Raw genomic sequence first — 12,345 nt, forward strand, 5'->3', positions numbered from 1 at the left:
AGGCCTGACAAATAAAGAAGTGGATGCTCACAGTCATCTCTTGGATGGAACACAGGGCCCCTAATGAAGGAGCTAGAGGAAGTACCCAAGGAGCTAAAGGGGTCTGCAACCCTATAGGAGGAACAACGATATTAACTAACCAGTACCCCCTGAGCTGCCCTAGTCGGTCATCAGTGGGAGGAGAGGCCTTTGGTATTGCGAAGATCGTATGCACCAGTACAGGGGAATGCCAGGGCCAGGAAGCAGAAGTGGGTGGGTTGGGGAACAGGGTGGGGGGAGTGTATAGGGGGCTGTGTGGATAGCTTTTGAAATGTAAAGGAAGAAAAATATCTAATAAAAAAGAAATAAGAAGGAAAGGTGTATCTCATTGTTTCTATGGCTAATTCTAAAAAGTATAGGTTTGTTTAAAAACGAGTATTTATATTGGAACTATTTAAATATTCAAATTACATTTCACATTTGTCATTCCAAAATGTAACATACAACACATCTGCTATAAAAGTAGGTGTCAGCTTTAGTGATTTAAACACAAATTCTATAATAGATTAAGTACCTTTTTACTGGTGATTTTGTTATCATTTGAGAATTTTATACAGGTATGGTGCATCTATAGATACTAATGATGTGGTCTGCATTTTAAAGATTTCTAAACTAAAGTTATAAAATATATGCATTTTAGAGTTGGGATACATTCATACTACCATTGTATATATAATTAAAAACATACATGCTAATAAGTTCAACATATACTACTCTATACAGAAGTGTGATTTAAAAATAAAAAACTCACCATTCCCAGTGACCTTAATTCCCTCTTTGAGGGTCTTAATCTTGGCATAATTGAAGATGTAAGAAACAAAAGCGTTTGTTTCTTCCCGGAACTTAAGATCCAGTTGGTCTTCTGAAATAGTCTCAAGTTTTTGTAAGAGTTCTCTGTCATGAGTTGGCCGGTCAAAGACAAAACACGATCTTGGTCCGGGACCCGCCGAACTTAGGAAATTAGTCTGAACAGGTGAGAGGGTGCGCCAGAGAACCTGACAGCTTCTGGAACAGGCAGAAGCACAGAGGCGCTGAGGCAGCACCCTGTGTGGGCCGGGGACAGCCGGCCACCTTCCGGACCGGAGGACAGGTGCCCGCCCGGCTGGGGAGGTGACCTAAGCCACAGCAGCAGCGGTCGCCATCTTGGTCCGGGACCCGCCGAACTTAGGAAATTAGTCTGAACAGGTGAGAGGGTGCGCCAGAGAACCTGACAGCTTCTGGAACAGGCAGAAGCACAGAGGCGCTGAGGCAGCACCCTGTGTGGGCCGGGGACAGCCGGCCACCTTCCGGACCGGAGGACAGGTGCCCACCCGGCAGGGGAGGCGGCCTAAGCCACAGCAGCAGCTGTGGTCCCGGGACTCCAAGGAACTTAGGAATTTAGTCTGCTTAGGTGAGAGTCTGTACCACCTGGGAACTGCCAAAGCAACACAGTGTCTGAGAAAGGTCCTGTTTTGGGCCTTCTTCTTCGGCCAGGAGGAGGTCCAAATACAAGATATCTGCGCACCTTCCCTGTAAGAGAGCTTGCCAGCAGAGAGTGCTCTGAGCACTGAAACTCAGAGGAGAGAATCTGTCTCCCAGGTCTGCTGATAGACGGTAACAGAATCACCAGAAGAACAATCTCTAAACAGAGTCAACTATAACTACTAACTCCAGAGATTACCAGATGGCGAAAGGTAAACGGAGGAATCTTACTAACAGGAACCAAGACCACTCACCATCACCAGAACCCAGCACACCCACTTCGCCCAGTCCAGGGAACCCCAACACACCTGAGAACCTAGACCTAGATTTAAAAGCATATCTCATGATGATGGTAGAGGGCATCAAGAAGGACTTTAATAAATCACTTAAAGAAATACAGGAGAACACTGCTAAAGAGTTACAAGTCCTTAAAGAAAAACAGGAAAACACAATCAAACAGGTAGAAGTCCTTACAGAAAAAGAGGAAAAAACATACAAACAGGTGATGGAAATGAACAAAACCATACTAGACCTAAAAAGGGAAGTAGACACAATAAAGAAAACTCAAAGCGAGGCAACACTAGAGATAGAAACCCTAGGAAAGAAATCTGGAACCATAGATTTGAGCATCAGCAACAGAATACAAGAGATGGAAGAGAGAATCTCAGGTGCAGAAGATTCCATAGAGAACATCGGCACAACAATCAAAGAAAATGGAAAATGCAAAAAGATCCTAACTCAAAATATCCAGGAAATCCAGGACACAATAAGAAGACCAAACGTACGGATAATAGGAGTGGATGAGAATGAAGATTTTCAACTCAAAGGTCCAGCAAACATCTTCAACAAAATTATTGAAGAAAACTTCCCAAATCTAAAGAATGAGATGCATATGAACATACAAGAAGCCTACAGAACTCCAAATAGACTGGACCAGAAAAGAAATTCCTCCCGACACATAATAATCAGAACATCAAATGCACTAAATAAAGATAGAATACTAAAAGCAGTAAGGGAAAAAGGTCAAGTAACATATAAAGGCAAGCCTATCAGAATTACACCAGATTTTTCACCAGAGACTATGAAAGCCAGAAGAGCCTGGACAGATGTTATACAGACACTAAGAGAACACAAACTGCAGCCCAGGCTACTATACCCAGCCAAACTCTCAATTATCATAGAGGGAGAAACCAAAGTATTCCACGACAAAACCAAATTCACGCATTATCTCTCCACGAATCCAGCCCTTCAAAGGATAATAACAGAAAAAAACCAATACAAGAACGGGAACAACGCCCTAGAAAAAACAAGAAGGTAATCCCTCAACAAACCTAAAAGAAGACAGCCACAAGAACAGAATGCCACCTTTAACAACTAAAATAACAGGAAGCAACAATTACTTTTCCTTAATATCTCTTAACATCAATGGTCTCAACTCGCCAATAAAAAGACATAGACTAACAAACTGGCTACACAAACAAGACCCAACATTTTGCAGCTTACAGGAAACTCATCTCAGAGAAAAAGATAGACACTACCTCAGAATGAAAGGCTGGAAAACAATTTTCCAAGCAAATGGTATGAAGAAACAAGCAGGAGTAGCCATCCTAATATCTGATAAGATTGACTTCCAACCCAAAGTCATCAAAAAAGACAAGGAGGGACACTTCATTCTCATCAAAGGTAAAATCCTCCAAGAGGAACTCTCAATTCTGAATATCTATGCTCCAAATACAAGAGCAGCCACATTCACTAAAGAAACTTTAGTAAAGCTCAAAGCACACATTGCGCCTCACACAATAATAGTGGGAGACTTCAACACACCACTTTCACCAATGGACAGATCATGGAAACAGAAACTAAACAGGGACACACTGAAACTAACAGAAGTGATGAAACAAATGGATCTGACAGATATCTACAGAACATTTTACCCTAAAACAAAAGGATATACCTTCTTCTCAGCACCTCATGGTACCTTCTCCAAAATTGACCACATAATAGGTCACAAATCAGGCCTCAACAGATTCAAAAATATTGAAATTGTCCCATGTATCCTATCAGATCACCATGCACTAAGGCTGATCTTCAATAACAAAATAAATAACAGAAAGCCAACATTCACATGGAAACTGAACAACACTCTTCTCAATGATACCTTGGTCAAGGAAGGAATAAAGAAAGAAATTAAAGACTTTTTAGAGTTTAATGAAAATGAAACCACAACGTACCCAAACCTTTGGGACACAATGAAAGCATTTCTAAGAGGGAAACTCATAGCTATGAGTGCCTTCAAGAAAAAACGGGAGAGAGCACATACTAGCAGCTTGACAACACATCTAAAAGCTCTAGAAAAAAAGGAAGCAAATTCACCCAAGAGGAGTAGACGGCAGGAAATAATCAAACTCAGGGGTGAAATCAACCAAGTGGAAACAAGAAGAACTATTCAAAGAATTAACCAAACGAGGAGTTGGTTCTTTGAGAAAATCAACAAGATAGATAAACCCTTAGCTAGACTCACTAAAGGGCACAGGGACAAAATCCTAATTAACAAAATCAGAAATGAAAAGGGAGACATAACAACAGATCCTGAAGAAATCCAAAACACCATCAGATCCTTCTACAAAAGGCTATACTCAACAAAACTGGAAAACCTGAACGAAATGGACAAATTTCTGGACAGATACCAGGTACCAAAGTTGAATCAGGATCAAGTTGACCTTCTAAACAGTCCCATATCCCCTAAAGAAATAGAAGCAGTTATTAATAGTCTCCCAGCCAAAAAAAGCCCTGGACCAGACGGGTTTAGTGCAGAGTTCTATCAGACCTTCAAAGAAGATCTAACTCCAGTTCTGCACAAACTTTTTCACAAGATAGAAGTAGAAGGTATTCTACCCAACTCATTTTATGAAGCCACTATTACTCTGATACCTAAACCACAGAAAGATCCAACAAAGATAGAGAACTTCAGACCAATTTCTCTTATGAACATCGATGCAAAAATCCTTAATAAAATTCTCGCTAACCGAATCCAAGAACACATTAAAGCAATCATCCATCCTGACCAAGTAGGTTTTATTCCAGGGATGCAGGGATGGTTTAATATACGAAAATCCATCAATGTAATCCATTATATAAACAAACTCAAAGACAAAAACCACATGATCATCTCGTTAGATGCAGAAAAAGCATTTGACAAGATCCAACACCCATTCATGATAAAAGTTCTGGAAAGATCAGGAATTCAAGGCCAATACCTAAACATGATAAAAGCAATCTACAACAAACCAGTAGCCAACATCAAAGTAAATGGAGAGAAGCTGGAAGCAATCCCACTAAAATCAGGGACTAGACAAGGCTGCCCACTTTCTCCCTACCTTTTCAACATAGTACTTGAAGTATTAGCCAGAGCAATTCGACAACAAAAGGAGATCAAGGGGATACAAATTGGAAAAGAGGAAGTCAAAATATCACTTTTTGCAGATGATATGATAGTATATATAAGTGACCCTAAAAATTCCAACAGAGAACTCCTAAACCTGATAAACAGCTTCGGTGAAGTAGCTGGATATAAAATTAACTCAAACAAGTCAATGGCCTTTCTCTACACAAAGAATAAACAGGCTGAGAAAGAAATTAGGGAAACAACACCCTTCTCAATAGCCACAAATAATATAAAATATCTCGGCGTGACTCTAACGAAGGAAGTGAAAGATCTGTATGATAAAAACTTCAAGTCCCTGAAGAAAGAAATTAAAGAAGATCTCAGAAGATGGAAAGATCTCCCATGCTCATGGATTGGCAGGACCAACATTGTAAAAATGGCTATCTTGCCAAAAGCAATCTACAGATTCAATGCAATCCCCATTAAAATTCCAACTCAATTCTTCAACGAATTAGAAGGAGCAATTTGCAAATTCATCTGGAATAACAAAAAACCGAGGATAGCAAAAACTCTTCTCAAGGATAAAAGAACCTCTGGTGGAATCACCATGCCTGACCTAAAGCTTTACTACAGAGCAATTGTGATAAAAACTGCATGGTACTGGTATAGAGACAGACAAGTGGACCAATGGAATAGAATTGAAGACCCAGAAATGAACCCACACACCTATGGTCACTTGATCTTCGACAAGGGAGCCAAAACCATCCAGTGGAAGAAAGACAGCATTTTCAACAATTGGTGCTGGCACAACTGGTTGTTATCATGTAGAAGAATGCGAATCGATCCATACTTATCTCCTTGTACTAAGGTCAAATCTAAGTGGATCAAGGAACTTCACATAAAACCAGAGACACTGAAACTTATAGAGGAGAAAGTGGGGAAAAGCCTTGAAGATATGGGCACAGGGGAAAAATTCCTGAACAGAACAGCAATGGCTTGTGCTGTAAGATCGAGAATTGACAAATGGGACCTAATGAAACTCCAAAGTTTCTGCAAGGCAAAAGACACTGTCTATAAGACAAAAAGACCACCAACAGACTGGGAAAGGATCTTTACCTATCCTAAATCAGATAGGGGACTAATATCCAACATATATAAAGAACTCAAGAAGGTGGACCTCAGAAAATCAAATAACCCCCTTAAAAAAAGGGGCTCAGAACTGAACAAAGAATTCTCACCTGAGGAATACCGAATGGCAGAGAAGCACCTGAAAAAATGTTCAACATCCTTAATCATCAGGGAAATGCAAATCAAAACAACCCTGAGATTCCACCTCACACCAGTGAGAATGGCTAAGATCAAAAATTCAGGTGACAGCAGATGCTGGCGAGGATGTGGAGAAAGAGGAACACTCCTCCATTGTTGGTGGGATTGCAGGCTTGTACAACCACTCTGGAAATCAGTCTGGCGGTTCCTCAGAAAATTGGACATAGTACTACCAGAGGATCCAGCAATACCTCTCCTGGGCATATATCCAGAAGAAGCCCCAACTGGTAAGAAGGACACATGCTCCACTATGTTCATAGCAGCCTTATTTATAATAGCCAGAAACTGGAAAGAACCCAGATGCCCCTCAACAGAGGAATGGATACAGAAAATGTGGTACATCTACACAATGGAGTACTACTCAGCTATTAAAAAGAATGAATTTATGAAATTCCTAGCCAAATGGATGGACCTGGAGAGCATCATCCTGAGTGAGGTAACACAATCACAAAGGAACTCACACAATATGTACTCACTGATAAGTGGATACTAGCCCAAAACCTAGGATACCCACGATATAAGATACAATTTCCTAAACACATGAAACTCAAGAAAAATGAAGACTGAAGTGTGGACACTATGCCCCTCCTTAGAAGTGGGAACAAAACACCCATGGAAGGAGTTACAGAAACAAAGTTTGGAGCTGAGATGAAAGGATGGACCATGTAGAGACTGCCATATCCAGGGATCCACCCCATAATCAGCATCCAAACGCTGACACCATTGCATATACTAGCAAGATTTTATCGAAAGGACCCAGATGTAGCTGTCTCTTGTGAGACTATGCCGGGGCCTAGCAAACACAGAAGTGGATGCTCACAGTCAGCTAATGGATGGATCACAGGGCTCCCAATGGAGGAGCTAGAGAAAGTACCCAAGGAGCTAAAGGGATCTGCAACCCTATAGGTGGAACAACATTATGAACTAACCAGTACCCCTGAGCTCTTGACTCTAGCTGCATATGTATCAAAAGATGGCCTAGTCGGCCATCACTGGAAAGAGAGGCCCATTGGACACGCAGACTTTGTGTGCCCCGGTACAGGGGAACGCCAGGGCCAAAGGGGGGGAGTGGGTGGGTAGGGGAGTGGGGGTGGGTGGGTAAGGGGGACTTTTGGTATAGCATTGGAAATGTAAATGAGCTAAATACCTAATAAAAAATGAAAAAAAAAAAAAAAAAGACAAAACACTTCCGGTTAGGAAAGAAACATCTGATGCATTCCCTGGCTGAATTGGATGCTTGCACTCTGGGATTGTAACCTGGTGTTGGAGAAAACACAAAACAACTGGAGTCTTAGCACAGAGAACAGATGAAGGAGGCCCTGTTCTATGTGAAAAGTTCTGCACTTACAGACTCTTTACCATATAATATGCAACATTTCTTTGCCTGTCAAAGGTATAACAAGTCTGTACTTGGTAGAAGTCTGATGAAATATTTCAGGAGTTATTTGATTCAGTGGAGAAGCCTATGGCTGAAATCCACAGACCTGAACATGGTGTCAAGCATACTGTAGCTGTGGTGTCCTGTTCACTGAACAACAAGAGGCTAATGGTGATTTCTGGCTTAATCACTGCTTGTAAAACAAGAGTTGTTAGGGGGAAAAAATCCACAAATAAAGGGTAATCAAGTATTAAGAATAACAACATTGGCAAATCTAAGACCAATTCCACGATTATTGAAGGAGAACAACTTTAAGGCTAAACAGAATTCATTTTTATAAAAGTCAAATATACACTCATAGAAAGTAAAAGTGAGGAGGAAAGGAGGGGCTATGGACACACGTAGGATACATAAGTCTAGAGAGCTAATGAGTAACATTAAGACAGAACTTCATGAAACTGTATATGTATGTGTTGTGTATGTGTGTGTTGTGTATGTGTGTGTTGTGTATGTATGCATATCTGCTTGTGTGGGAGTGCATGTGGAAAGAGTCATTCTCCATCATATTGGTGAAGGGTCTCTTAGGTGAAGTGGAACTCTCTAATACAGCCAGTCTGGCTACCCATCATGCTCCAGAGCTCTCCTGTGTCCTCAGCCTGTGCACTGGATTGAAGGTAGACCATCATATCCACCCAGCATTGAAGTAATTCTGGAGATCTCACCTCCAGTCCTCACACTTGGCTGACAGTGCTTTAAGCATGGAGGCATCTCCCAGCCCATATATTTGGGATTTTTTTTCTGAATCAATTTTAGTTGTTAGCAGAAAGTTAGCAATGTGAGGTGATAGATGTATCATTTGCTCTACTGAGCAACCATTGCCTTAGTATCTACATGTGTTCTATAGTATCCAGTTACAAAGCACAAGTTCAACAAGGAAGTGTTTTCTGAAAATTGTATAGAGTGCTGTTAACTTTTCATAAAAAATTATGAGGATCTCTACAATTTTGAGGCTACCCTGTTCTACATAGTGTATTCCAAGTTAGCAAAGTCTATACTGTGAGATATTGCCTTCCAAAAATGAAAGAAAAAAAGAAAAAAGGAAGGAAGGAAGGAAGGAAGGAAGGAAGGAAAGCTAGTAGTTTGTGGGACACATCTTTAATCCTGATACATAGGAGGAAGAGGAAAGAGATATGCTGTGAGCTCCAGGCCAGCCCATCTGGTCTACATAGAAATTAACAACGAGCTAGGGCTACACAGTGACATAGTGTTTGAAACTAAAGAATAGTTTAATTGTTGAATTGAAGATCATATGTAAATTGTAAGATTCTGCCTACTCCAAAAATGTTCCACAATGAATAATTGCTCTGATTTCACGGGCTGCTCTCTACCAACTACATGTCCAATGTTTAGAGAAAGCAGACAGAAAATGAGAGCAGCAAGCATTCCTGAATTGGTTTGACTCACAAGGCTCCATCAGCTTCATACTCAGGCTGACAATTCCCATGGAAATGGTTTATAGACCATGAATGTAACTGATCTTGATACTGTAGCATGAATTAAAATGGGTAGCTATGAAAGTCAGACTCGGGATAAACTATAATGCTTATGGAGAAGACATAGCCTGAGAAGACACATCTGTAGCAGCTGCTTTTGCAGACAACACAATCAAGGCAGCATTAAAAACCTATATTCCCCCATAAGGAGAATGATGTATATCTCTGTGAAATATTATTTAAGATGGGCTATTTACAATAAATTCATGAATAAGAATTAGGTAGAAAACAGTTTCTTAAAGGACAATACAAATGAAATACAAATGTCTGGACTTCAGCATGCATACATTGACTCTACATGCTAAAGTATAAACTGAAAAGAATGTCATCTTGAATAATTTTGCTGTGCTATGGGCTCTATTCTTTCCAAATGAAATTAACAGCACTTCCCAAATGTTATCAACCAACTACCTATAAGCACTTCTGCAGACTTCCATCCCATTGGGAATAGGAAGGACTCCACTGAGCATGGGAGCCACTCTACAGATGGCACCTCTCCTGAGCCCTCCCTCCCCAGCCTTCCCTCCCCAGCCTGCCCACCCCAGCCCTCCTGTACCTGGGATCAGCTTCAGGGCATTCTCCAGGTACTCATCACTTGTGATGTCTTCCCCATTTAACTTCAGCTCTAGCATGAAATCCCGAACAGTCCAGACAAAGTCTGGAAAGAAACTCACAAACTCTGTGGAATTCTTTATTCCATCAGGATTTGGTGAAGACTTTGCTCTGATCAGCTCAGTGAGTTCTGTGACATAACTGGCACTTGGCTAAGAAAAAAGGACATCATGCACATGCTCTCATGACTCTCTTATTAAGTTAATCATTCTAAACACTCGGCTTTGCCCCATCAAAAGCCACACAATGACAGAGCAGGACAGCGACTCAATATTCATTCCAGAGCACTCAAAGAAACGTGATGGCTCAGATCCCAGAAGGATACTGTAGTTTCTCCAGGGAATCATGGCTGATGGTGTTCATGCTGTTGTAGATGAAGGTGCTGCTCAGAAGCACACTGAGGGCAAAGATCCACAAGTCGTTCTTAGGATCACCCTGGAAGATATGTGAAAGAAGAGGTCTGAGCAGAGCACTCCTCAGAAGGGACTTGGGCTGGTCCTGTGGCCTTGTTACTCCAGGTACTCTGGGGGCCAGAGCAGGAGGAGCACAAGACCTTTACCTGGTTAAAGAAAGTATGTAAGGTCAGCCTGAGAAACTCAGTGGAATCTCTATCACGCTGTACAGAACAAAAACTTCAAGTGAAGCAAGGACCTCAACATATGATCAAGCACTTTGAATTTCATAGGAAAGAAGAGAGGAGAATAAACTTGAACTCATTTGCACAGGAAGACTTTCTTAACAGGACACAGATCACACAGACTCTAAGAACAACAATAAATAAATAGTGCTTTGTAAATAGGAAAAGGTCTTTAACAATTATAGATCTGATAGATGGTTAGTATCCAGAATATATACACAACTTAAACAAAAAACAAAAAAAAACTTGATAGCATGCACTGCTACAGACCCTCTGGGTCCCTTGTCTGAGTGGAACGAGTCTCTGGTGCAGGTGGGCAAGGAGTCAGCGGGAGTTGACAGACAGACTCAACACAACAGACTGAATGTAATTTGTCAAATTAAGCATCAAACTTTTTATACAGAAGAAAATAGGGAAGTTGGGTGATGCCGGCAAGGTACAAAGAGGTTACTGGATTCTTACACAAAACAAAGGAATACAAACATGGAAAAACTGGCAGGAACCAACTGGGGTAAAACTCAATGTTAACAACTGGGATAAAAAACAGCTCCACCTAAGGTCCACTTAATCTTAGAAGCCAGGGGGCAAGGGCTTCATGCCCTTGCCATAGTTCCTACTCTAGTCTATTGTATAGTCTACCTCCCCCCTAGGCCATTGTAAAAACTTGTTTGTGTATGGGTATAACTCAGCTACCTATAGTTCTAAGTATCTACTCTGGTTCCTCATTAGGTCACAAACATCCTTCTTCCTAGATATTGGTAAATTTCTGTGTAGGGCAGTGACTTAGCTATCCATGCCCAAGGTTGGATCAAGGACTGCCTAGAATCTAACTTAGCTATATGTCAAAATATCAATCCTTAGGAGCACTTGTCATAAAGCAATATTAAGGGAAAGGACACAGATCCATTTACCAACTAAAGCAAGGACATTGGAGCATTCTTTATACAGGATGCCAAGGTTCCAGAAGACTAAGTTTCTATGAACTTTTCACCTTGGCACAGCGCCCAGATTTTTGGGGCCTGTTGTGCTTGTCACTACTGGAGTAGATGTAGCAATGCACTTCTCGGCATCCACAATAGTGTCTGCTTTGGGTGACTGTTCATTGGATGGATCCCTAGGTGAGGAAGTCTCTGGATGGCCTTTCTTTCAGTCTCTGCTCCACACATTTTCTCCTTATTTGCTCCTGTTCTTTTGTTGGTCTTTCTAAGCCTGATATAGCTGTCTCCTGAGAGTCAGTGCCAGAGGCTGAGAAATACAGAGGTAGATGCTTGTAGCCAACAATGGGACTGAGTATGGTGCCCAAAATGGATAAGGTAGAGAAAGGACTGAAGGAGCTGAAGGGGTTAGCAACTCCATAGGAAGGACTACATTATCAACTTATCAAACCCCCTAGAGCTCCCAGGGACTAAATCACCAACCAAAGAGACACATGGAGGAACCCATGGCTCTAGCCACATATGGAGCAGAGGATGGCTTTGTCAGTAATCAATGGAAGAAGAGGACCTCGGTCTGTAAAGGCTCAATGCCTCACTGTAGGGTAATGTGAGAGTGGGGCGGAAGGAGTGGATGGGTGGGTGGGGAGCACCTTCATAGAAACAGTGGTGGGGGGGAGAAATTTGGGGGGAGGAACTAGGAAAGTGGATAGCATTTGAAATGTATATAAAGAAAATATCTAATAAAAACTGAATATGAAGAAAACAAGCAAAAATAAATGTCCCAATTTAAAATTTGGATAGAACTAAACATAGTAGCATTCTCAAATGATGAGACACAAATGGCAAAGGAACACATAAAAGGTGAGCCACTCTGTTGTCCATCTGGGACACATTCGGCAGAGGTGAGCTGCTTGCTGTTCCCTGAGTTCCACTGTCAGGCTGAAGGCTCTGCATGCCTCCCTGCAGAGTCCTATCAGCAGCAGGAACATCCAACTAACTCCCAGCACAACCAGATGGCT

General features: G+C 41.5%; 1 protein-coding gene across 8 annotated transcripts in view; it reads right to left on the bottom strand.

Moving 5' to 3' along the window:
• Positions 1 to 12,345, bottom strand: part of Gbp8 (guanylate-binding protein 8) — a 41,097-nt gene that overhangs the window by 8,618 nt on the left and 20,134 nt on the right. For 6 of the 8 annotated variants that reach the window (XR_389295.4, XM_017321140.2, XM_017321142.2 and 3 more), the window contains 2 exons: positions 10,080 to 10,189; positions 9,699 to 9,895 (listed from right to left, as the gene is read on the bottom strand). The exons of 1 other annotated variant lie outside the window; for it this stretch is intronic. Coding sequence is in view for 6 of the 7 variants with exons in the window: in XM_017321140.2 (XP_017176629.1) it covers positions 9,699 to 9,895; positions 10,080 to 10,189 (307 nt within the window). In the remaining variant the exon portion in view is untranslated. Of the gene's footprint in view, positions 1 to 790; positions 970 to 7,398; positions 7,469 to 9,698; positions 9,896 to 10,079; positions 10,190 to 12,345 lie in introns of all 8 variants that reach the window. One more of the 8 variants, XM_011249593.1, reaches the window with a different exon arrangement.

Source organism: Mus musculus, chromosome 5 (genome assembly GCF_000001635.26).
Source record: "Mus musculus strain C57BL/6J chromosome 5, GRCm38.p6 C57BL/6J".
Lineage (NCBI taxonomy): Eukaryota > Metazoa > Chordata > Mammalia > Rodentia > Muridae > Mus > Mus musculus.